The 25,102-nt window shown below is 44.1% G+C and overlaps 1 protein-coding gene and 1 pseudogene across 1 annotated transcript in view; one reads left to right on the forward strand and one right to left on the reverse strand.

Annotated features, from left to right (window-relative positions):
• PLXNA2 (plexin A2) overlaps positions 1 to 25,102 on the forward strand; it is a 309,803-nt gene that overhangs the window by 187,065 nt on the left and 97,636 nt on the right. Inside the window, 4 exon segments of the mRNA XM_021007813.2 lie at positions 13,280 to 13,380; positions 20,321 to 20,444; positions 22,486 to 22,639; positions 23,925 to 24,021. Coding sequence (XP_020863472.1) covers positions 13,280 to 13,380; positions 20,321 to 20,444; positions 22,486 to 22,639; positions 23,925 to 24,021 — 476 coding nt within the window.
• On the reverse strand, positions 18,823 to 19,657 carry LOC144457991 (tubulin alpha-8 chain-like; annotated as a pseudogene).

The raw sequence follows: 25,102 nt of genomic DNA on the forward strand, positions 1-25,102 counted from the left end.
CCTGGGCCGTGGACCTCGCAATCAGCTCTCTGAGGCCCAAACTCCAGCAGGCAGAGCTGCTGCAGTCCTGGGAAACTCGCCTTTTGCCGCAGGACTTTTAGCCTTGATTACTTTCTAAGCCTGGGCTGATCTCTTCACCCCCATCCAAGGCTCTGAGCCTCTTGGACCTTCCTCTTCGGCTCCCAGAGTTCAGAGATCTGCCATATCCAAACTTTAATTTGAGAGCCTTTCTTTCCTCTGCTGCTGCCAGAATTCACCTCCCTGTTTAGCATTCCAACCCTTGTGTCCACACTCTGCAGGCCAAGAAGCATATTTTCCAGGGTTTATTTTTACAAGAGGACAGAAAACAAAGAAATTCGTAAATAATAAACTGAAGGAAGGGAATTAGAATGACAGACAAAAGAAATCTATCTTATCCTAGGCTGGGTGGCCCTCACCTTCCTATGTTGTTCTAAGTATCCTCCCCAACCTCCAGTGATCCTAGGCCAAGAATCCAGCTACCTCATGACTCCGCCATAAGAATGGCCTTTTCTGCCTCAAAGCAATTTCTTGTTGATTCACCTTCCTGGGCCTGATGGATAGATAGATCTTTCTCTTTTTTTAAAATTTATATATGTATTTTTTAATTTATATATTTATTTTTTATTTATTTGTTTATTTATTTTGCTTAGGCAATTGGGGTTAAGTGACTTGCCAGGGTAACACAGCTAGTAAGCGTCAAATGTCTGAAGTCAGATTTAAACTCAGGTCCTCCTGACTCCAGGGCCAGAGCTCTGTTCACTGCACCATCTAGCTGCCCCTTAGATCTTTCCTTAAAGTCACTTTCCTCCCTCTCCCCGTCCCCCTTCCTCTCAGCCATTCAGAAAACTCCCCTCTTAAAGGATAGGTTTTTAGTGTTCTTCCTATTTTACTAAAGAATCACTTAGTTAACCAGGTAGTTCCTGTTACTTGTCTTCGTTCCAGGCCTAAACAAGGAAATGCATCTGGCACTATGCTCCCATTACTTCAATATCAGAATTGCATCAATATCAATTGAACCCAACACTCAGTTCATCCCCACTACCACGAGAAGAAAGCCCTTTCCAGGGTCTAGCATAGTGCCCTGTGCATTGTAAGGGCTTAATAAATGTTTGTCAGATTGAATCGTCACTCCTTTCAGAAGCCTTGGCCTCTGACAGCTTCCAATCAGATTGCATTTGAGACTGCCTTCTGGGGAGGAATGTCAAAAAGGGTATTTGGTGAGAGTGAAAATTTTGAAGATTTTTATAGCTCGTGCAAGTCAAGCCCTGTCTCTGACCCTGCCATGGATTTGGCATTCCTCCTGAATGAGTCATTTCCTTCTTATAAGATATTTATTACACAGGCCATCATGATACCCAGACCCTGTCCAGAATTCAAGCCTCTCTCCCCTAGCACTCTTTGCATCTCAAAGGTCTCATAATTACAGGATCATCTGCTTAGAGCTAGAAGTCTTAGAAATTTTGGAAATCATCTGGTCCAATCCCCTGATCTTACACATGAGGAGTGGGAGTTCACCCGAAGTTATGAGTAACTGGTAACTGAGATGAGCAGAGCTGGGATGTGAGGCTCGAAGGTAGCATCTGGGCTAGCCAGAACCAGCCTTGCCCATAGGCAGCCCCCTATGTCAAAGGATTTCAGCTACCCCCCAGAATATCCAACTATTAGAGTTTCAACCCTTTAGATTAAGGCTTTGATTCCTATTAAAATGCATTATTGTAGGGGCAGCTAGGGGCCTAATGGATAGAGCATTGGCCTGGAAGTCAAGAAGACCTGAGTTCAAATTCGGGCCTCAGACCAAATGCTTGACACTTACTAGCTGGGTGACCCTGGGCAAATCACTTAACCCCAATTGCCTAAAAATTAAAAAAAAAAATTTTTAAATGCATTATTGTTCCTGTTGTCCTTTGTTCTCTAACAGGACCAAAATAACATTATTATGTCCGGGTCAAGGCACAGTGTGTCCAACTATGGTTGATCAAACCAATATAGCTCAGTAAGCTCTACCACAGGTTGGGCACAAAGAGTCCACATGAACATTTGGAATGGAATGTCTCTAAATTTGCACATCTCATTGCTACTACAATTCTGCTTTGGTCATAGAACACTGTGCCCTCTTTAATATAGGCATGCCATGCTGGGCACTCCTGTGCCAGTGTCTCCCATGTCTCACAATCAATTCCAAAGTTCTTCAGAAAGACCTTTCGTCAATTCTTCTGACCTCCACGTGAGCGCTTGCCTTGTGTGGGGTGCTCCTCCCCATGTGGGGTGACACAGCTGCTAAGTAGATATGGATCTGTTGGGTTATTAAAATGTAAATACTCCCTAGAGGAACTTTTTAGGCTAATAGTTTAAAGATTTTTTCAGAATGATAGAACTAGGGGGCAGCTAGGTGGCAGCTAGGTGGTGCAGTGGATAGAGCACCGGCCCTGAAGTCAGGAGGACCTGAGTTCAAATCCAGCCTCAGACCAAACACTTGACACTTACTAGCTATATGACCCTGGGCAAGTCACTTAACCCCAATTGCCTAAAATAAAAAAAAAAAAACAAACAGAATGATGGAACTAGAGAGAGGAGAAAAAATAAATAGATAGGTAAATGATGGATAGATATATAGATGATAGGTAGAAAGAATTGATTTCTCCTTTATTGTGTGCCAGGCGTGCTAAATGCAAGAGATACAAATAAAAGCAATCATGACAGCCCCCGCCCTCCAGAAGTTTACATTCTAATGGGAGAAGAAAACAATAGAGATGGGTGCTGGAAAGCATGGGGAAGGAGGGAGGGAGGGGAAGAGAGCGTGGACTTTCTGGGGCCATGGCAAAGACGCAGCCTGAAAGTGAGGTGGAAGCCTAGGCCACCCATTAGAGGCAGTCAGAAGCCAGGATACACTTATCACTGAAAAAATCACAGAATCACAATAATCATCATTTTAGTTACCTGGAGGGTTTGGAAAAACACATTCCACACATTATCCTATTTGATCCTCATGACAACCTGGTGAGGTTGGTATACAGATATAATTGTGCCCATTTTACAGATGAGGAAACCAGTAGAACATAAGCTCTCTGAGGGCAGGGACCAGCTCATTTATCCATATACTTGCATCACTAGCACCTAACCCAGTAGCTGGCATAGAGTAGGTACTTACTTAATAAATGTTTGTGGATTGATTAAATGAAGCTGAAAAAGGTTAAATGGCTTAGAAGGATCCCAACAGCTAGTAAGTACCTGAGGCAGGATTTGAACCTCTGCCATCTTCCGGTCTTCCGGTCCTCCATCCATTAACAACGATCCCAATCACCCACTTGTTGCTGCTCAGTCTTTTCATTTGTGTCTGACTCCTCATGACCCAATTTGGGGTTTTCTTGGCAGAAATACCGGAGTGGCTTGTCATTTCCTTCTCCAGCTCATTTTACTGATAGGAAACTGAGGCAAAGAGGGTGAAGTGACTTACCCAGGGTCACACGGCTAGGAAGTGTCTGAGGCCAGAGTTGAACTCAGGAAGAAGAGACTGCCTGACTCCAAGCCCAGCACTCTATCCACTATGCCACCTAGCTGCCCTTACCATCCACTGCCTGGATCTCTTAGAGCCAAAATCACAGACTAACATAATGTTCATATAAGAAAGGCTCTTAAAAAGACCTAGTTCTACTTCTACCTTTGCCAGGGAAGGAAATTGAGGGTCAGATAAGGCAAATGATAAATATCCACTGAGCTGGGTCACACACATATCAAGTAATAGGGGAAAGGAGGGTCAGTAAACTAGCATTTATTAAGGCCTACTTTGTACCAGGCACTGTGCAAAGCACCAGGGATTCAAAGAAAGCCAAGAGACAGTCCAGTTGTGTGACACTGAGCAAGTCACTTAACTCTGTTGGCCTCAGTTTCCTCATCTGTAAAATGAGCTGGAGAAGGAAATGGCAAACCATTCCAGTTGCCGGGAAAATCCCAAATGGGGTCTCAAAGAGTCAGATGTGACTGAGCAACAACAAAAATTATTCAGGAGATAGAGATGAGGAGGAAGAGAGTTCCAGCCAGTGAAAGTTCTTGGAGTCCGGAGATGGAGTGTTGTGTTCAAGGATCATGTCCCAGGATCATCACAGAATATGTGGAGAAAAGAAGGTGTTGAGTATCGCAGGTGGGCTTCGGAGCCAACTGGGTTGTAAAAAAGGGAGAAGACCGGAAAGAGTTGGGAAGGGAAGAATGGCTAACTCAGCCTACTTATCAGTTTTGCCTCAGGGCAATAAAACATCTGCCTCCCACCACTAATTGTCACCTGGTCTCTCCCTGTTTCCCCTTTCCCCAGTTCCCCAGGGCAGGAAATCGGAGCCTGTTGATCAGGCCAACTGTAAGCTCCGATACATGCCGGCTGTGCCAGTCCATGACATGCCCCACTGTTCACTCTGTGATGCCTCCAGGAGGCCGGGGATGAGAGTGGGGACAGGTGTACCATCTGGTAAGGCTGGGGACTGATTCCTGCACAGCAGAAGGATTAAGTGCTTAGTGGTCTGGGCTCTGAAATGCCTGAGGTAGTGCTCTCTTTCCCTGCACAGAATCCAAGAATGTGAGAGTGGGAAGGGCCCTCAGTGATCCTCTAAGCCAGCCATGCACTCAAAGGAACTGCTCCTACAGCATCTCTGACGCATGTAGTGGATAGGGCACTGGAATTGGAATCAGGAAGACCTGGGTTCAGTTCCTGCCTCAGATATTTACTCACTGTGTAACTCTAGGCAAGTCATGGCACTTATCTTCAGATTTCTTCATCTGTGAAATGAGGGGCTGGACTTGGTGGCCTCTGAGATTTTTTCCAATGATTCTAAGAGATCCTGAAACCTCAGTTGGAAAACTTGCCTGCAGCAGCCTGATTCTATTGGGTGGTATAGTTTGTATTGTTAAGAAGTTGTGTTTTTTCCCCCTGGCCCAAGCCTGAATTTGCCTCTCTCTGACTTCCACCCACTGTCACTAGCTCTGCCCTCTGGGGCTAAACTGAGCACATTTAATCCCTCTTCCACTTGGCAGCATCTTCCTTGCCTCTTTCTGCCTCCTGTGGGATTGCAAAGGAGCCCAGCAAGCAGTTTTTGCCTCACTGAGTGCCTAGGCTAGGCAATTTCTAGAGCCAGCCACGGACCACATCCGGACTTCTTCGGGATGCTTGCAATTCTGGCGCATGTTGAGATTTTTGTGGATTTCTGGAAGCCAATATGTGGTACTGTGTCTCTGTTGTGGGCTAACTTGCTTCATGGTCAAAGACCCACTGAATTTCTTTGCTCCAATCTAGTGGCTCCTCTGACTGGCCAGGCTCAGGTTCAAATTGTTGTTCAGGTGGATACAACCCTTAGTGACCCCATGCGCCACAGTATGCCAATGATGTCCCCTTTCTTGACAAAGATACTAGAGTGCTTTGCCACTTTCTTGTCCAGGGATTAAGGCAAACAGAGGTTAAGTGACTTGCCCAGGGTCACACAGCTGGTGTCTGAGTCCAGATTTTAACTCTAGTCTCCCTGACTCCAGGCCTAGTGCTCTATCCACTAAGCCACCTAAGCTGCCTCCCCAGGTATAGATACAGAGGCTGTAAGCCCTGTGTTCTGTTCTTTGAAGTCTGCCTGCACAGATCAGCTGCCCCAGCACAGAAGGAGGAATCATGTATTAGGTCTCAGCTCCAAGGATCTAACTATGTCGTGTGTCTAGCTGATGTGCCCACCTATTAGAGGAGGGGCTCGTCATAGACCCTTTTGGCAGTAAGGTGATGCCTTTAGATGCCTTCTCAGAATACTGTTTTTAAATGCATAATACAAAGGAAACAGTTTCATTGAAATATAGTTATAAAATGTTTTTGATTCATGAACTCCAGATGAAGAACCCCTGGTATAAAAGCAATGTAGTAAATAGTGCATCAGACCTGGAGCTTATGGGGTCTAGAGCTTGAAAGGGCTTTGTTGTTGCTGACTGTTCCACACTGTCTCTGCATGCCTCTCGGAGAGATGCTCCCAAAGGTCCCTTCTAGCTCTACATCTCTGGTCCTACAGTTCTTGGCCAATGTAGACCCAAAGAAGTAAGAGGAGAAGGAATGTCTGTTCTTCCTAAAAATGCCCAGGGCTTCTATGGGGTCCCAACAATCAACTACCCAAAACTGTCTTTAACTATGCAGTGCCTAGCAAGCTGTGGACACCCTAGGGGCTTGGGGTGGATAGTCAGGGAGGGAGATAAAAAGCATATTCCTTTCCTTTCCTCGCCTCTACCAAAGTTTTTCTACACAATCGTGAACCCAGTTGAACTCAAAACAAAAGAGGCACTAGAGACCCGGATCCCTGAGGCCACTGAAACCAAGAAAGCAGCCAGAGTCACCTTTAATTAAGAGCATTTCTTAAGCAAATTACTTAATAGGACAGTTATAGTCATCAGAGGCATAATTACAAAACATAAGATTATGCACAAAAAAAAAATGCACAGGGGTCAGAGGGGAATCCAGTCAAAAAAGAATGTGTAACACAACCCCACCGGGGAAAAGAGGAGGAATGGAAGTGAGGGTTAGGATATGGGTGTTCCTTCCTAGGCCTAGGACCCTTTACGTAATTCCCAAACCTGTGCCTGTTCCCATCACCCTCACATCCCAATACTGGAGGAGCTAGGAGAGCCTGGGGCATAGTTAAAATGAAATAATAATAAATAAACACTAATTAGAGCATCATACATTGTTCCATTAAACTCTGAATCAGCCCTGACAGAACACCTCTTTACAATGGAAAACTTTCTAAGAGAAAACTAATGAGGAGGTTGAACTAGATGGTCTCTAACTTAATAATAACAGGTAGCATTTATGCAGTCACTTTGAGATTGGTAAAGCACTTTGTAAACATTATCTCCTCACAACAACCCAGGACAATAGGTTATTATTATCTCCATTTTTTTTAACAGAAGAAGAAACAGAGTAAAATAGTGGTTAAGTAACTTGCCCAGTGTCCCATTTCTTGTCAGTGTGAAGGCAGGATTTGAACTCTCATCTTCTTGACTATAACTCAAGCATTCTATCCCCTGTGCCATCTATCTACCCCAGATCCCTTCTCCCTCTAAATTCAAAGGTCTTATGATCCCTTCTACCACTAGATCTGCAAGTGAGTTTCTCCCCTTCCCTCCTCCCCCAATCCAGGACAGAGGACAGATGCCCTGAGGAGGCCTTGACTAGCCATTGACATCACTACAAGCCCTGGGAATTCAAAGTTACCCTGGCCCTAACTCCAGAGATCTGAATCTGTCCCTTACACTCCCAAATAATAGGTCAGGTTCTCATGCGGTTATAAAGTACTGAACAGAGATCTGAATCTGTCCCTTACACTCCCAAATAATAGGTCAGGTTCTCATGCGGTTATAAAGTACTGACTTGAAGTACTTTTTAGCCCCTCTGGAAGTCAGTGTTTAACTGTTGTAGTGTCATGAAGTGGGCATTTATTAGAGTCACTTCCATTGGCCTAAGTTAATAAGGTTTCCAGGGCTGGGTGAGATACTACCAGGAATGGCTGACATCCAGGGAGGCTCAGTTTACCTTTATGGCCAAATCCTTTTTCAAAGTCATTTCTCCTTCACATACTATATTTAGTCCACGGACTGTTCCCTGAGGCCATCGTGGCAGCTTCTGCCTCTAGATTCAATCCTTCTTTATCTCTAACTTTGAGAATCTTTCTCTTCTTTCAAGTCTCAAGCTCCCTGTCATCACCTCTCTGAAGCCTTTTGCCTGCCCCTCAGAGGAAAGTATTTTCTCCCTCCTCAGATTTTTCTCAGAATACTTTGTACAGATTCTCTCCTTTGCATCCCTTTCTGTACTAATCTAGAGTATGTTTGTCCGTATGCACATCCTCACTGCCTGGTAAGCTCCATGAGGACAGGGACTATGGCATTTTTCACCTTCGTATCCCAAGAACTTGGCCTAATGCCTTGCCCATAGTGTTGTACAGTCATTTCAGTTGTGTCCAACTCTTCATGACCCCATTTGGGATTTTCTTGGCCAAGATACTCTAGTGGTTTGCCATTTCCTTCTCCAGCTCATTTTATAGATAAGGCAAACTGGGTTAAGTGACCAGGAAATTTCGGAGGCCAGATTTGAACTCGGGAAGATGAGTCTTCCTGACTCAGCCCAGCACTCTATGCACTATGGCGCCACCTAGCTGCCCTTGCCCATAGTAGTTACATAATAAATGTTTGAATTGAATTGAATTTCTAGCCCAAATCAGAAACCTTGAGAGACCAGGTGCTTTGTAGACCTTAGTAAGATCAATTCACATTTATAAAGTGCTTTCAAGGTTGCAAAATGTTTTCTCACAACCCTATAAGGTATCGAATGCAACTATTGCTATCCCATTTATAAATACGGAAACTAAGGCACAGAGAGGTTAAGCAATTTGCCCAGGTCAAACCCTAGACTTGAACCAAGGTGTTCTATCTCTAAAATTAGTGTGCTTTCCGTTACACCATACCTAGAAAAGCAATGTACTTTGTATTTGTCAAAATATAATGTTTCTTCCCCATAGTAAAGGGAGACACATCTTTGGGGAGAGATCAATTCAACTTTTAAGTTCCCTCACTTATACCGATAGATCACCTTTTTTTGCACTTTGCTCTTCAAACTATTTTTTAAAAAATAAAAGCCGGAGGGCCCAGGAAACAAGAAAAATAATTGTGCTATTGGTTTCATGTTTAGAGAGGGGAAGAGGTTCTCACTATCTCCATGGCACTTGGCTTGAAAGTGGGCTTTGTTGCCGGAGACACTGCTCCCTTTCAGGGGCTTATTTCCCAGCTGCTGAGAGCCGGGCTGTGTTTTGACGGACGGGGTGAATGCAATGCAGACAGTTGTTTTAATTTCCAGCCAGATGCAGACATCACTCAACAAGGAGCCCGAACCTCAAGAAAGGGAGCCTGGGCACTGGGGCTGCTGCCATCACTGCCTAGAGTGGAGGGCTGGCTGGAGGGGGCTGGGTGGAAGGAGACCAGGCGGTCAGGGTAACAGATATCCTGCTATAGGGTGCAGAGTGAAGACAGGACCTGGAAGAGACAAACTAGAGAAGAACCCCAACATGCACTTGTCATAAGGCTGCTCTTTGGGGACAGGGGTAAAAATAGGAGGAGGAGAAAAGAAGTGATATTGAGACATTATATTTTAACACAAAAGGTTACGTAAAACAAAAATGTGGGTGAGTACAAGAAAGGGCTTTTGGTAAATCCCTGTTGGTAAGAGAATTATAGAATTTTTGGAAGGGACGGGATCATCCAGCCCAGCTTCCCGACGGGAAGAAGAATCTTCTCTCCCAGTAGTGGGAAGACAGCTAGATTTTGAATCAGAACTGGTCTTGATTCCAACTGCATTACTAACTCCGTAACCATAAACGAATTATTCTACTTCTTTGGATCTCAACTACCTCATCTGTAAAATGGGTTTAATACTATTTGGATTAGTTATATCATGATGTTATTGTGACAACAGAGTTTTGCATACCACAAGGCACAACTCTATTTAAAGCAGGGTTTCTTAAGTTGGAGGGTTCTGCAAGCCTTTTCTTTTTCTAAGATTATGATAACCATAATGCAACACAATTGGTTTCCTTTGTAATCCTATGTATTTTTTATCAGACTTTATCAGATTGTCAAGGCGGTCTGTGACACCAAAGAGATTTTTTCATTGTTCAGTGTCCAATTCTTCATGACCCCATTTGGGTTTTCTTGGCAGAGAGTGGTTTGGCCCTTTCCTTCTCCAGCTCATTTTACAGATGAGGAAGCTGAGGCAAACAAGATTAAATGAGTTTAGAAAGTGTCTGAGGCTGGATTTGAACTCATGAAAAGGAGTCTCCCTGAATCTAAACCCAGCTCTTTTCTATTGTACCACCTAGGCACTCTGGCTAAAATAAGTTTAAAAACCTCCCATTTAAAGAATCCTATTTTGTAGAACAATGGTCTCTGAATGAGGATTTTAAAGTGATCCACTCACTGGAGGGGCAGAAGATAGGCCTCATCACACCCCCTCCCATAGGTGTGTCTCCAAGATAAGCACACCTACCCTTACCCTCTAATAGTCCCTTCCCATGGCTGTGCAAGGGGCCAGCCTACCTCCTCCTTTCTAATCCCAGCTAGGCCCTCAGGGAAGTTATTAGCTAGCCCACCCTGAGATCACTCCCAGCAGCCTTTGAGAAATTTCCCCATATACTCCTAGCAAATCTTTTCCCTGTACCCAACTCATCTCTGGGCTGCAGCACGAGCACCTCAGAGGGCTGGCTCGGAGCCAGTGACCATAGAATCCAGTTTTCCCTATTTTCATTTTGGGTGGGATAAAGTCAAACCAAGGCATGGATGAGTTGCAGTTAGGAACAAAGATGTTGTTCCATTATTTCTCCCCCAAATCCACTCCTCTTTCACAATGGCCTATTACCGTTAAGGGGGCTTCAAGTCACTCAAATTCGTAACCTGGAGTCATCTCCAACTCATTCTCCCATGCCCTGTATATCCAATCAGTTCCTTCAATATCTAGCATCTGTTTCTTTCTCAGTACCCACACAGCTCCTGCCCTAGTCTAGGTCTTTATCATCCTCCTGCAATGACCTCCCAAGTGGTTTTCCTGCCTCAAATATCCCCTCATTCCAGTCTATCATCCATATATTTGTATTGTCCTAAAATACAGGTCTGATGATGTCACTTCCCCTACTTAATAAACTGCTATGGCTCCCTAGCGACTCTAGGATCAAATACCATTTCATCTTCAGGTGGAAGAGTGGATGGAATGCTAGACTTGGAGTGAGGAAGACCTGAGTTCATCCTGCCTCAGATACTTACTAGAGAAAGTTGGTTAGGTTGAGGTTGAGAGGGATATTCAGATATGAAAGTGTGATAAAAACATTTTAAATTAAATAATTTCTGCAATTGCCAATCTGCATTGATAGGGGCAGTTTACACATAGGGAGCTTCATACACCAATGAAATCACAGGTCCAAAACTGCTTATCCCCATTACCCCCACCCAAAAAGAAGCTTGTATTAGCTTTTTTTTTAAAAAAAAAATAAGCCATAGTATACAATTGCCTCACATTGACCTTATGATTCACTTAAATCCCCAGATCTTTTTCTCACAAACTGCTATCAAGCCAGGACTCACCTGTATTTATGTAATTGATTTTTTTTTTAAAAATCATGAATTTAGGTCTACATATTTCTCCTTGTTAAATGTCATCTTATTAGTTATTAATAACTCACGTATACTTAAAAGTTTGAAAATACTTTTCTCACAATAAAATCTCTGTCTATTTTTTAAGGGACCGTCATAGAGGAGAGGGCTCATGGTTACCCAAGGCACTCTCCATATTCTCTTTGTGGCCAATCAGGTGTATAACATTGCCCTGGAGAGAGCACACATCTAACCTGATAGATTTCTCATTACGTCTACTAGGCCTATAGCTCAGAGACATCAAAGAAAGAGGAAAAGGACTCTTTATAGAAATATTTATAGCAGCTTTCTGTTATAGCAAAGAACTAGAAACAAAGGGGGGGAGGGGTAAGCAGCAAATTGGAGAATGACTCAACAAATTATTTTTTATGAATGTGTTGAAATATTAATATGCTATAAAAATAACAAAAGGGATAGTTTTAGAAAAACATGAGCACACTTGTATGGACTGGTACAAAGTGAAGTGAGCAGAATCAGGAGAACAATTTATACAACAAAGCAATATTATAAAGAAAACTTGGAAAGACTTTAGGACTCTGATCAATGCAGCAACCAACTGGGATTCCAAAGGATTGGTGATAAAGCAGGTTACCCTATTTCCTGGGAGAGAGGTGATGGACTCAAGGTGAAGAGTGAGACTTTTTTTTTTGGGCAGGGCCAATGTGGGGACTTATTTTGCTTAACTATGAATATGTGTTACAAGGGTTGTTTTTTTTTTCTTTTTCAATGGGAACAGAGGGAACAGGAGGTAGAAGAACAACGGCACAGTTATTCTATAAAATAAAGGAAAGAAAGGAGGATTACTGAAGGAAGCAATTTTTTAATGCACAGAAGAGAACAGAGGGAAGGAAACACAAACAAGAAGGAGAGTGTTGAAAATTTCAGGTTGAATTTATTAAAGGAAAGGATAAGCTACACATAGGGCTGCCCAGTCTTCTATTCTACTTTGTATATAAAAAGAAATTCTGATTTTATTTGGGGTTTCTTAAGTTCATAATAAAATAATAATAAAACAGAAAAAATCCCACTACCTCTTTTCTCTCACCCCAAACAAAAGGATATTTCTTCTATGTTACCTGAGCTCACATATTTCTTTGGTTTGTTATGTGGAGTACAGATAGTTTAGAGACTGATAAGCCCTAACACGAGAAGTAAAAATGGACCAGTTCACAACATACTTTTCTCAACCTACCACCCCACTTACCTTTGCTCTTCCAAGTGGGTAGCCTGGGAGGAAGAATAACAGGTATCACTGTTATGATGTCGGACCACTTTCTTTGGTTAATAGATGAAGTGAGTCTGTGCTTTTCTATGATCCAGGGGGGAAATAAGGAAACTGCTCTCTCCAATGGGGTTAGAGATGGGTTCTGACTCCACAGATTCCCATTCTGCCCAGTGAGACAAGACTCAAACAGCTTCCTCATCAGTGAGGATGGTTCCCCCTTACCCAGACTTTTCAAAGACTAAGAAATTAACTAGAGAGCCTGAATGCATACAATACAGAATGGGATAATTGGATCCAGGTGGTATATTTTGTAGAATGTAAAGAGATTGCACTATACTCTGAATATTATTGGATGGGACAAGTTCTCCCTCCCTCTCTTTTTTCTGTTTTCTGTGCAAGCAGGATGTCTCACCCCAAGCCCAGCTGACAGCTCTCCACAGATGAGTTTGTCACTCACTAGCCTTTCAGCAGATTTAACCATTTTTCAACTCTAGCCCACTGGCGTGAATAGTTGGCTCTCTGGGGGATTTTAAAGTCTGGCAGAAGGAGATTAAAGAGTTCTATTTGTATCTCTAGAGGGGGTAGGAGTGCCTAGCCCACTACTATAGTAGCCAACAAATTTATCTCTGCCTTGAAAATAGCCACTGGCCTGGTTGAATTGGCTGAGTCAGAACACCTGTGGGGCAAGTAGACCGGAATGATGTCATTCATTCCACTGCTACTGCACTCTACTCCTCATGGGAGATTGGGGGAAAGCGTGGGTGGTTGGGGTGACTTGTTTGGACTGATCCACAAGACTGATTATCCCCATGCTCTTTTCCATTTCTCTACTAGGTTTCCAGGGTCCCAGTAGAGTCCTGTGAACAGTATACAACATGTGGGGAATGCCTGAGCTCAGGGGACCCTCACTGTGGCTGGTGCGCCTTGCACAACATGTAAGTCTGGGAAGTCCTGGGTAATAACAACTCACATTTACGTAGAATTTTACATTATACAAAGTGCTTTCCTCACAATAACACTGTGAGGTTGATGGTATTCCCATTTTACAGGTGAGGAAAGTGAGGTTCAGAGAAGGTAAGTCATTTGCCCCGGATCACACAGCTCACTTAATGGCAGAGCTGGGACTTCTGACTTGAAGTATAGTAACTTTTTATTTTATATAGACTCTGCACGAACACAGGGGACCAAGCACAAATGTTTTCTTTTGGGGAGCTGTGCTTGATGGGGAGAAAGAGGTGAGATCCTCTTCCCCCAGCTGGTGATACTGATAGTGGATAGAATATAGACAGGGGGTAGCTCCAGGACATGAGACTCCTTCCCGTTCGTTCATCTCTCCATCACTCCGTTTTGTTCTAGAATCCGGCACTATTGGGAACCCAGGTCCTGATATCATGAGGAGTCATGTTAATACCAGATACCCCTGAAGCAGGAATAATTGAATGCTTCTTCCCCTACTTTAGTCTCTTTCCCAGCTGCTCCAAAGTCAGGCCTATGTGCCCCTAACAAGAATTAGGATCAGAGGAAAGGACTCCAGGATGAAACTACAGCAGTTCCTTACTTAACAGCTAACATTTATGTAGCTCTTCAAGATCTGCAAAGTTCTTTGCGTGTTATATCACTGGATAGTGACATCAGTTCTGTGAGGTAGGTGCTACTATCATCTCAATTTTTTTTTTAAAAAGCAGAAGTATGGGGGCAGCTAGGTGGCGCAGTGGATAGAACACTGGCCCTGAAGTCAGGAGGACCTGAGTTCAAATCCAGCCTCAGACCAAACACTTGACACTTACTAGCTGTGTGACCCTGGGCAAATCACCTAACCCCAATTGCCTAAAAAAATTAAAAAAAATGAAATTAAGAAGTATGACTTCATTGGCAAAGGAAACTCCTGTCTTGGATAGCTCTCACTTAGCATTCAAAGCCCTCTATCGCCTGGTCCCCTCTGACACATCCTCTTTTATCCAGTGACACTGGCCTCCTGTGTGGTCCATGGACAAGACACTCCATCCCTCAGCACCAGGCATGTTCTCTGGCTGTCCCCCATGCCTGGAACACTCTCCCTCCTCTACTCTGACTGCTGACCTCTTCTTTTAATTCCCAACTAAAATCTCATCTTATGCAGGAAACCTTCCTTAACACCTCTTACTTCTAGTGCCTTCTCTCTGTTAATTATTTCCTATTTATCCTGCATGTAGCTTGCTTCGTCTATATTTGTTTGTTCACATTAGATTGTAAGCTCGTTGAGGGCAGTGGGCTATCTTTTGCCTCTTTTTTGTATCCCTAGCACTAAGCACAGTGCCTCCACATACCAAGCACTTAATAAATGTCTATTGATTAATTGATTGATTGATAGACAACTGTTCTGCACCTCATTGTCTTAGAGAGTTGTCCAGGGCTCTGAGTGGTTAAATGATTGGCTCAGGATCACAGTGTCAGAGGTGAGACTTAAATCCAGGTCTTCTGGCCTCCAAGACAGGCTTTGCCACTCCATAAAACTGCTTCTCGCACCCATTTGACAGATGAGGAAACTGAGGGAGAGGGAGGTGAAGTGATTTACCCAGAGTCATACAACTATTAAGTGTTTGAGAAGGGGTTTGAACTCTTGGCCTCCTGACTCCATGTGCAGCATTCTAAGACGTCACCTCTCTGTCTAGAGTAACCAGTAGGTAGCACAGAGTGTTGGGCCTGAGGTCTCAAACCCCTGAGTTCAAATCCAATCTCTGACATACTAGCTGTGTGACACTGGACAAGTCCCTTAAGTGCTATCTGCCTCAGTTTCGTCATCTATAAAATGGAGATAACAAAAGCATTTACCTCCAAGGGTCGTTGTGAGGAACAAATGAGATAACATTTGTAAAGGGCTTAGTATAGAGTAAGAGCTCTATAAATGTTAGCTATTCTATTACTGTGTTAGAGTGGGCTAAGCATAATCCAGCAATGTCAAGGCAATGCAGTGTGGTAGAAAGAAGACAGGTAAGGAGCTCTTTGGCTTCTAGCAACAGATCTGTCACTCGGTAGCTGTGTGAGTCATTCACTCTCTCTCTGTGCCTCGGTTTCCCCATCTCAGAAACAGGAATTACCACCCTGACTACCTCACAGGCTGCCATAACAGTGAAAATGCTCTGAAAAGTATAAAGTGCTATACAAATGCATGAGATGACCTTTGGAAGACCCTTCCAGCCCTAGTACTTTATGATTCAAAGGCGCTGGCACCTCCTCCTGACTGTGCCTGGATACAGACAATGAAGTAGCCCATGTCTGAAAGAACCAGTCCTATAAAAATGCAGGATTGCTGCCTTCCTGGCCATGGCACCCTAACTCCAAGAGGAGCTGGGGAGGGAAAAGAAACAGAGAAAGCCTGAGAGGCTGCTTGATGAGAAACTAAGAATCCTTCACCCACCCCTCTCTCCCGCCACCCCCCTACCCCAATAGAGCTGGAAACCCTGTGGCCATGTGCCAGCCAGAAAACATCTCCAAGAAATGTGCTGAGTTGGGGCGGAGGCAGAGGGCCAGGGCTCAGGGTCCCACACAATAGCTCTTGGCTCCCAGCCTTAGTAGCAGGTGTTGGGAGGGCTAAGAAAGGAGGGAGACTGGCATGTCACAGATGCAAAATCTGGACTGGATTTGAGCCCCCCACATGCTGGGTTCATTGCTTGTGTTTAGGGGTAAAAGGTTGGGGTTTGTATTCCAACCACCAATTCTCCTACAGCCAGCAGGTCCCAGTTTAGATTAGGCTCATAGAAATATAGCAAGGAGGGACCCTAGCAGTCACTGAGTCTAACCCCTTCATTTTACAGTTAAGGAAAATGAGGCCCAGAGAGGTTAATGAAATTAATGCCGTGGTGACAAAGTTAGAAGTGACAGACACAGGATTGGTACCCTGACAGCTAGGTGGCTCAGTGGATACCCAGAGAGGTTAGTGAGGTTAATGCCACAATTACAAAGTGCGAAATGACAGAAACAGGATTAGTACCTGACAGCTCAGTGGATAGAATGCTGCGCCTGAAGTCAGGAAGCTGTGAGTTCAAATTTGGCCTCAGATACTTATTAGCTGTGTGATCTTAGACAAGTCATTTAACTTCTGCCTGCCTCAATTTCCTCTTCTATAGAATGGGGATAATAATAACACCTACTTCCCAAGGTTGTTGCGAGGATCAAATGAGATACTATTTATAAAGTACTCAGCACAGTGCCTAGCACAAAGTAGATGCTGTGTAAATGCAATTATTATTATTATTATTATTAACCCAGGTCCTCTGACTCCAGAATCAGTCTTTCCACTGAATTACCACCTCTCATCTTTATTTTCACCTTGCCCCTCCTCTGGAGGCCCAGAATGCCTTCTCATGGACAGATTTTCATGGGAGGCCATTTGGTGTACAATAGCAAAGGCGTTTGCCATCACCACCACACACAATCTTGCTTGTTCATCTGGCGCAGCTGTGGTAAACCATCACAGCACAGAGCACATTCTACTTCACTGTGGTATGGATTCCGGAACCACAAAATTGCCAGTAGGTATGTCAACTCAGTCATGCCAATGTTGGCTACTGTTGCCCAAGCTCCAACTGTGTCCCACAATTCCTCAACAGAGCATTGTCCCCTGAGCCAACAAGAGTTTGCTAAACCTCCCTAGACCCCTACACAGTTTCCCACTCCTTCCCAATCATACTGCCCTCCACCAGAATATGAGGCCTTTTCTGATTCCCTCACCCTCAGTAGGTGCCCTCTGCTCCTCAGAAATTGCTTTCTATATATTTTTGTATTTACTTTTTTGGGGAGGTGTTATTTGGAATGTAAGCTCTTTGAAGGCAGGGCTTTTTTTTTTAGGTCTTTATACCTCCAGTGCCTAACTCAGTGCTTTGTTGAATGGGTGAATGCCTGAAAGAGAATTTAGATCATCTCCCCTTTATTACCAGAGCTTTCTCCACCCCATCCCCCCTCCAACTGGGCCTTCCCAGAATCATCCAACCACAGCAGTGATGGCAGTGACAGCAACAGACAGAGTTTGTCTGGCTTCTTCACTCCCAGGCCCACATCTTCTCAGAGAGGGAGGCAGAGGGCTTGGGAAGATTGCTAAAGAGCCTCTTGGGTCTGGGGGGGATTTGAAACCTTCTTGTCTCTTCTGTATGCCACGCTTTTGCAAGTGTGTTATTGTCTCCGGGGCTATTTATCTCTGTTAGGGCTGTTGCCATAAATAGTATGATAAAAAAAAAAAAGAGCCATTTTCAGTAAGTCAATGAGATAAAGACTCTAGTCAAGAGCTCACTTTGGAGCTATCTTACAGATTCACTTAAACCTCAATAATTCTTTTCTTTGACAGCATTCATATTTAGATCCATTATGTGCCAGGAAAGGGAAAGAGGAGGGGACCTTGGGGGGGTGGGGGGATGAGGAGGGAGTTGGGGTGGAAGTTGCTGCATAAAATGTGGGGAAGTGCTAACCTCAGAGAGTTTTCTCCTTCTCAGCAGCAGGCCCTGGCCTCCCAGGCTGTGAGGGCACTTACTCCATAGAGCCCGAGCCTGCTTAGAGCAGGAAGAGGAAGATCATGAGATTTAGAGGTGGAAGAAGGGACCTCAGAGATCATCTCCTTAAACACCCACAATTTATAGAAAAAGGAAACTGAGGCCTAGAGAGGTTTTAAAAAAATCCAGAGGGAACAGTTACAGAGGCCCTGAAAAGAGACATTGCCCTCAGATGGTCCCTTCTGGTCATCTGAGATGGCCCCAGCTGGCATCTCTCCTCTGTCCCTTTGTCTGCAGGAAGCATTGAATCCAAATTATCCCAAATATACATCTTACAAATGGGGAGAGTTAAAGGCAATTTCTAACCATAAGAATTAACTGGTATCAAATGTAAATTGAGGGGGCTTGGATTCAACGGCCCCCAGGCCTCATTTCAGCTTTGGATCCTATGGTCTTTCTATCCAATGTGATATAGTCAATATACATATAATAACAATATCTCATTTAAGCCTCATAACAACCCTAAGGTAGGTGCTGTTATTAACGTAGCCCCACTTTATGGAATAGGAAACTGAGTTGGGAGAGGTTAATGACTTGCCCAGAGTCACACAGCTAATAAGTCTGTGAATTAAGAGTCATACTCAGGTCTTTCTATCCAGAACGCCAGCACTTTATCCACTTTGCCGTGGCAATGACAGCAACCATCTATGAAGGGCCTACAAAGAGAATCACCTTACCAGGTGCTGTGGATACAAAACTAGGAATGAACAGTCCCTTCCCTCTTGTGTTCTACTCTACTCCATCAACCACTTATCCCAGCTTTGGAGGCTGTTCTCCATCAATGAATTCTTGCCAGAATCCTTACCAGGACTTTTTAAAATTGCAAGTAAGGAAAGATTTTATTTTGGGGTGGTAGGAAAAGAGAAAGATACAAAAGATGGATGGGCCAGAAAAGCTTGTTTGCTGGATATGTTCTAGAATTCCTCATTTTTCATCTTCACCCTCTATAGAGTCTGTGCCTACTTCCTCATAATTCTTTTCCAGGGAAGCCACATCTCCCTGAGCCTCAGAGAATTCTCCTTCTTCCATGCCTTTACTCATATACCAGTGCACAAATGCCTGCTTGGCATACATAAGGTCAGACTTGAGACAGGCCCATGCTTTGGCAATGCCTGTTGTATTATTGAGCATATATATTGCCCACTGTACTTTAGCCAGGTCTCTATCAGGTGCCACAGAGTGAGGCTGGTAATTGATTCCAAATCTGAAGCCAGTGGGACACGTATATGAACAAAAGGGTTCTCTTGGTCTTGATTGTGGCAATGGCAGCATTGACATCCTTGGGCACCAACCACATCACCACAGATAGCATGCAACAGGTCACACATTACTACCCAGTTGGAGGGATCAAAGCAGGCACTGGAGATCTCTGCTACAGGGAACTGCTCATTATAGGGCTTTTCAGTAGAGACAATGGGCAAGTAGGTGATGAGGGGGAAGTGGATTTGGGGATAAGGCATCAGGCTGGCGTGGAGCTCTGTGAAGTCTACATTGAGGGCACCATCAAAGCATAAGTATGGAGGAAACAATCTGGTCCATGAGCCAGTTGAGGTTGGTACCAATCCATGCTCAAACAAGACTTCTCTCAATAACATCCCCAAAGATTGGCCATTCACTCTCCATCTGAACTTCCAGTGAGAGGAAACTTACTACATGCCAGCTGTGCATTGCATCTTTGGATGACTGTCATTAAGTTTTCTTTGTGTCAAGTCAGTGTCTTCTGTTTGTTTGTTTGTTTGTTTGTCAATGTCTTTTTTAAAAAAAATCCAAGTTGTTGATACTCTTTAGACAAAGCACCACTTTTATCGGATGATATATTTAGAGCTAGAAGGAGAATCAGAAATCAGTTTTACAGATAAGGAAACTGAGGCACTGAGAAGCTTAAGTGGCTGGTGATGGGTCACAGAGCTAGTAAGCATCTGAGGTAGGATTTGAACAGAGGTCTTTGTGACTGCTAGTCCCAAGCTCTATCCACTACGCTATCCAGTTACCCCATTAGAATCATCTGTGTTTGTGCCACCAGAATTTCATTCTTGAGAGTTTCCTCTCCCTGAGATGATTTCTCCCATAGAAGTTTTGACCTCGGATCTTGCCTTTTTGTGTCTAAGTTAAATCCCCTTTGCTATACATTGAATCCATTTCCATTCAGCCTGAGTTTCAATAGAAGTCAACATAGGAGTCACTGTACATGGCAAACAGAAGGAGTCCTTTGGAGGAGGAGAAAAGGGAAGAAAAACAGAGAAAGGCTTTAATGGATCAGTCCTAACTCCATCATAGCAGGCCCCCATGGCGCTTACCCTGTCCAAGGGAAAATAAGAGCTCTGTCCCTTCTATGCCTTGTTATCTGTTGTAGGTGCTCCCGGAGGGACAAATGCCAGAGGGCCAGGGAAGCTAACAGGTTTGCTGCCAACATCAGCCAATGTGTGAGCCTCAAGGTAAAACCCAGCAGCATCTCCGTCTCTGAACACAGCCGATTGGTAAGTACACCAAACAATGGAGGGGGGAGGCTGGGGGAGAGGGGGCTGTATGTCAAAAGCCATACATACTTCATTGTCAGCTGAATCTTGTTTTAAACCCACCGGCAGAGCTTTCTAGTTAGAGGAATGCTACAGTGAATCCATTTTTTTAAAGAAATTAAAGGGGGAGGGGAGAGGAAGGGAGAAAAGATAGAAGTTGGAGCTCAAAACTTTAAATAAAAATGTTAAAAAATTGGGAGGAAAGAGAGAGAAATAGAGAGATACTATTCTGACTTTGAAAAAAGTAAAGTGTTGTCTTGTGAGTTTGACTTTAATTTTGGGGGAGAAGCTAGAAATAAAACATTGGAAATCTTTAAAAAAAAAAAAAGAAGTGAATAATCACTCGCTACCCTCCCCCAAAGCCTATATCATCTGTTTTTGGTTTTGGTTTTGTTTTATTTGAGACCTTTTCCTCCAGAGGATTTCATTAAATGAAGTAGGCCTGAAATATATTCCAAAACCATTTCTTGCCATTATCCATTATTTGAAGTTACCATTAACACTGCTTCTACCCCTCCACTGGCATAAATCATGAGTTACTTCTGTGTGTATTGGGGGTGGAGGGCAATTAATCCCATACCTGTGTGAGTTCAAGATAGAAAATCCTTTAGCCACCTGTCAAGGTCCAGCCCAAAGTATTCCATGTCCTCAGGCCCTGCACTGTCATTCGGTCTCAGAGGATTTTTATGATCATCCATGAATGTTAATTAGCTGATGAACCATCCATTATTTCAGTTCCTACATCCCTATAAAGAGATCTGTCCTCCGTAGGACAGGGTAGATGGATAATACAGGGGGAAAGAATAATAGGTAGGGAGGCTATTGTCTGAAGGAAACCAAACTAGACCAGAAATTTGGGAACAAAGTAACTAACAGGGGGACTGGGAAATACTATCAATCAAACAATATGCATTGATTAAGCACCTACTGTGTGCTAGGGAGCTGGGAATACAGCATGCCTTAAAATCTCTCTATAGAACTTCTCCAGGCCTCAGTTTACCCATCTCTCAAATGAAGGGCTTAATCTAGAGGTTCTCTGAGGCCTTCTCTAGCTCTGGCATTATATGATCCATAACCTGAGAAACAATGAAATTTATTCCAACCTCCTCCCTCCCCAGCACCCAACTTTTAGTAAAGTTCTTATTAAAAATCAGAGTGAACCCATATTTCTTTCTATTCCTCCTGCTCCACCTCGGCTTTTGTGGGGTAGAGGGTGGGGAGCCACTCCTAAACCGGAAAATAACTGTAAGATGGTACCAAAGAGCAACAGAGAAGAAATGGGAATTCTGGGTAACTCATCGACTTGTTCGTTAACCTCTGATGATTAATAAGTTAGAAAAGGAGAATGCATTTTGGCACCTAAATCTGAAGAAATCACGGAAGACCCCATACTCCAATTCAGGGAGGCAGCCTGAATTAAAGGGCTTAGTTCTTGACTCCGTTTCAAATTTGCATCGTCCCTCCACCCTACTCAGGCCTTCAGTGATTCCTAGGAACAGACAGATTGGCCTGGTGGGGGGAAAAAATCAGTCATCCTCTACCTTATCACCTACACCTGTAGGGTTATGGGAAAAGAACCTACGAGCTGGAAGGGGGCTTAGAGATCACTGCTTGAGGCAATGACAATTCCATCTTTGTCTTGTATCTCAGGATCTGATACATAGCAGGCATTTAATAAATGTCTCTTTATCGCTTGACTGAACTGGTCTTCATTTTACAGAGAAGTTGAGGCCCAGATTCAGCAGATGTGACACAGGGAATTAATATAAGGGTTAACACTCGAACCCAACTCTTCTGAATCTCATCCTCACGGGCATCCCATTATAACACTCTACGTTCCAGGTTCCAAGGCTCTTTTCCAATAGAACGTAAGCTCCATGAGGGCAGGAAGTGTTTCATTTTTGTCTTTGTATGCCCAGCACCTACTGCAGTGCCTACCTTGTAGAAGACCCTAAGTAAATCTTTGCTGGATTGAATTGAATTGGATTTCCTTCTCCTTCAGCTCAGCCTGACCGTCAGTGATGCCCCAGACCTGTCTGCAGGTGTTACCTGTGCTTTTGGGAACCTGACGGAGGTGGAAGGGCAGGTGTCAGGGAATCAGGTTATCTGTGCCTCCCCTGGGGTCAAGGATGTCCCTGCCATCCCTGTGGATCAAGGTAAGAAGGGGTCTGATGTCTCACCAAGAAGAAAAAGGGGCCAGGAGAAAGGCAGGGTGCTAGGCAGAGCATTCTCACCCCACCCCCTCCCTGAGCTGAGCATCCCCTTCTCCTGAAGGCCAGATACAGGCCAGGATCTGCAATCCATCATTATATTATTTGTGTGCTCAGGGGTATTTTAGATCATAGAATATGGAGTCATATCTACTGAGTCTCCTCTGTGGATCAAACACTGAATGCTTTCCAGAGCTCTGATAGGATCAGAAAGTCCTTCAGTCACTGCTTTTACCTCACCGCAAACCAAGAGATTCTAGAACATATGGTCAATTAAGCCCTCTTTCAACTGGGTCACAATATAGATGGTTGTTATTTCCCCCTCCCAATATTTTTTTCTTTTACATAGAGTTTGAAGTTATTTATCTGCTTATATGGTATTTCCCCTAAGTAGAATGTAAGCTCGTTGAAGGCAGGTACGACTGTCACCTTTTATGTCTTTGTATCCCCAACACCCACTGCAATGCCTGATACACAGTAGGTGCTTAATAAGTGCATATTAAATTGAATGGAATGGAATTGACTTGCTTAGAATCAGCAGCAGAAAAAAAGTGACTCCTCTTCTGAGAGGTGATGGAAGCTTAGGGCTCCAGCTGATTAACAGACTCCTAGGAAGTTTGAGAAGTCATTCCAAAAACTCCCATTAGCTCATCCTCACAATCCCTAGGGTTTCACCCCTTGTGAGGACAGGTGAGGAAAAATAATCCTGGCTCTAAAGGGGTTTGAATATCATCTAAACCACAGGTTGTGTTATCTCCATACTAGACTAATGGCCTCAGGAAATCATTCAAACCCTGGTCAGTCTGAAGCCAGGGTTCTAATTCTGGTTGGTCTTAAGCCTAGTGTCAGGGCTGGCCTTTCATTCCCAAGCTATTGCCACTTTGCAGAAGCTTATTATTTGACCATCCACTCTCCTTTTCCTTTGTCTTTCTCCTAGCTCCATATGCTGGTGCCAACGTGAACTTGGGCAGTATTTCTTTACAAAGAAAAGCAGGAGTGCACGTGTGTGTGTGTGTGTGTGTGTGTGTGTGTGTGCACGCGTGTGTGTTAGAAAAGGCACACGAAAACAGAAGACATAAAAGTTATCTGACTAATGCAGAGCTGGCCAGATTTAAACTCACAGATCTAATCTGTAGGGTTTCCTCCTAGCTCATATCTGGAGAGCCCTTCCCCCCCCCCAACCTCTCATCAGAATGCCTGTTTGTTGATTCTCTTCTCCTTTCTCTTCCAGACTGGTTTGGCCTGGAACTACAGCTAAGGTCCAAGGAGACCGGGAAGATGTTTGTCAGCACTGAGTTCAAGTTTTACAATTGCAGTGCTCACCAACTGTAAGCATTATTTGTCCCTCCACCACCATCTCCCACCCCACCCCCATCCTAGAACCCAGCAGCTCCTACCCCTGGCCCTCAGCCAGAATCACAGATCTCCAAATCAGAAGGTACCTCAATTCAGAGATGCAGCCTCTGGTGAAAGGTTGAGTTCTTGACTCATTTACAAATTCATACAAGATGGAATCCTAGGTCTTGATGGCAAAGCAGCAAAAATTACCCATTTATAGACACTGAGGGTGAGGGGAAAGGGGCTTTTGAAGGTGGAGAAGGGGAGGTAGGAAGGGCGCCATATGCATTTGAAGTTAGAAGAGACTCTGTGTTAGGAAAGACCACATTGAAGATCAGTAAACATGGGGGAGGGGAGAACTGGTCTGAGGCAGCACAGGTTAAATAAAAGAAGCTGGGGAGAAGGAGAGGAATGCCCTCTGTGCCCTCCTTCCTTCCACCTTCCTGAGAGGAAGTAGAGAAAACAGCCCCTAGGATGGTCTAAATGCAACCTAGTTGATTGAGCCCAGCTTCTCATGGGGCTTTAGCATAACCTGATGGTGCCCCCAAGCTGTATGATTCTGTAACTGTACACAAAAGCTGGGAACATCTTCAGTGAGAGGCCTAGCCAGAAGGGACAGGCATGAAGGATAGTCCTTTGCACAGATTTTTTTCCTGAATGAGCCCTCTCTCAGAAAGGCTCTAAGTCTCCTCTTAGAGGCTCTCATGCATTTGGCTCCAAGAAGGGGGAGTATTGGCATCTATTTGGCTACAGCAAGGGGTGTGGAGCCAGTGACTCTGGGCATTCAGCGGGGAGGGTGGACTGTAAACACTGAGCCCAATCAGGTAATTCCCAGAGACCCAAGCCCTAGGAATAATACACATTCTAGAACCTGGCACAGGGCACTTGTGGTCTGAGCAGGAGTCAGGACTCTACTAATGTCATGTTTGTAGGACGCAGGCTGGAGAACATACTGCAGAGAGACAACACTAAGCCAGAACAAAGAGTTTTCTGAAAAGAGGGTTCAAATAAATAGCTAAATAAACCCCCACTCCTTGCTCTTCCCTGCTTAGATCTGCATTTACATTTTTA

Source organism: Phascolarctos cinereus, unplaced genomic scaffold, assembly GCF_003287225.1.
Source record: "Phascolarctos cinereus isolate Bilbo 61053 unplaced genomic scaffold, phaCin_HiC Scaffold_5;HRSCAF=322, whole genome shotgun sequence".
In the NCBI taxonomy this organism is placed as follows: Eukaryota; Metazoa; Chordata; class Mammalia; order Diprotodontia; family Phascolarctidae; genus Phascolarctos; species Phascolarctos cinereus.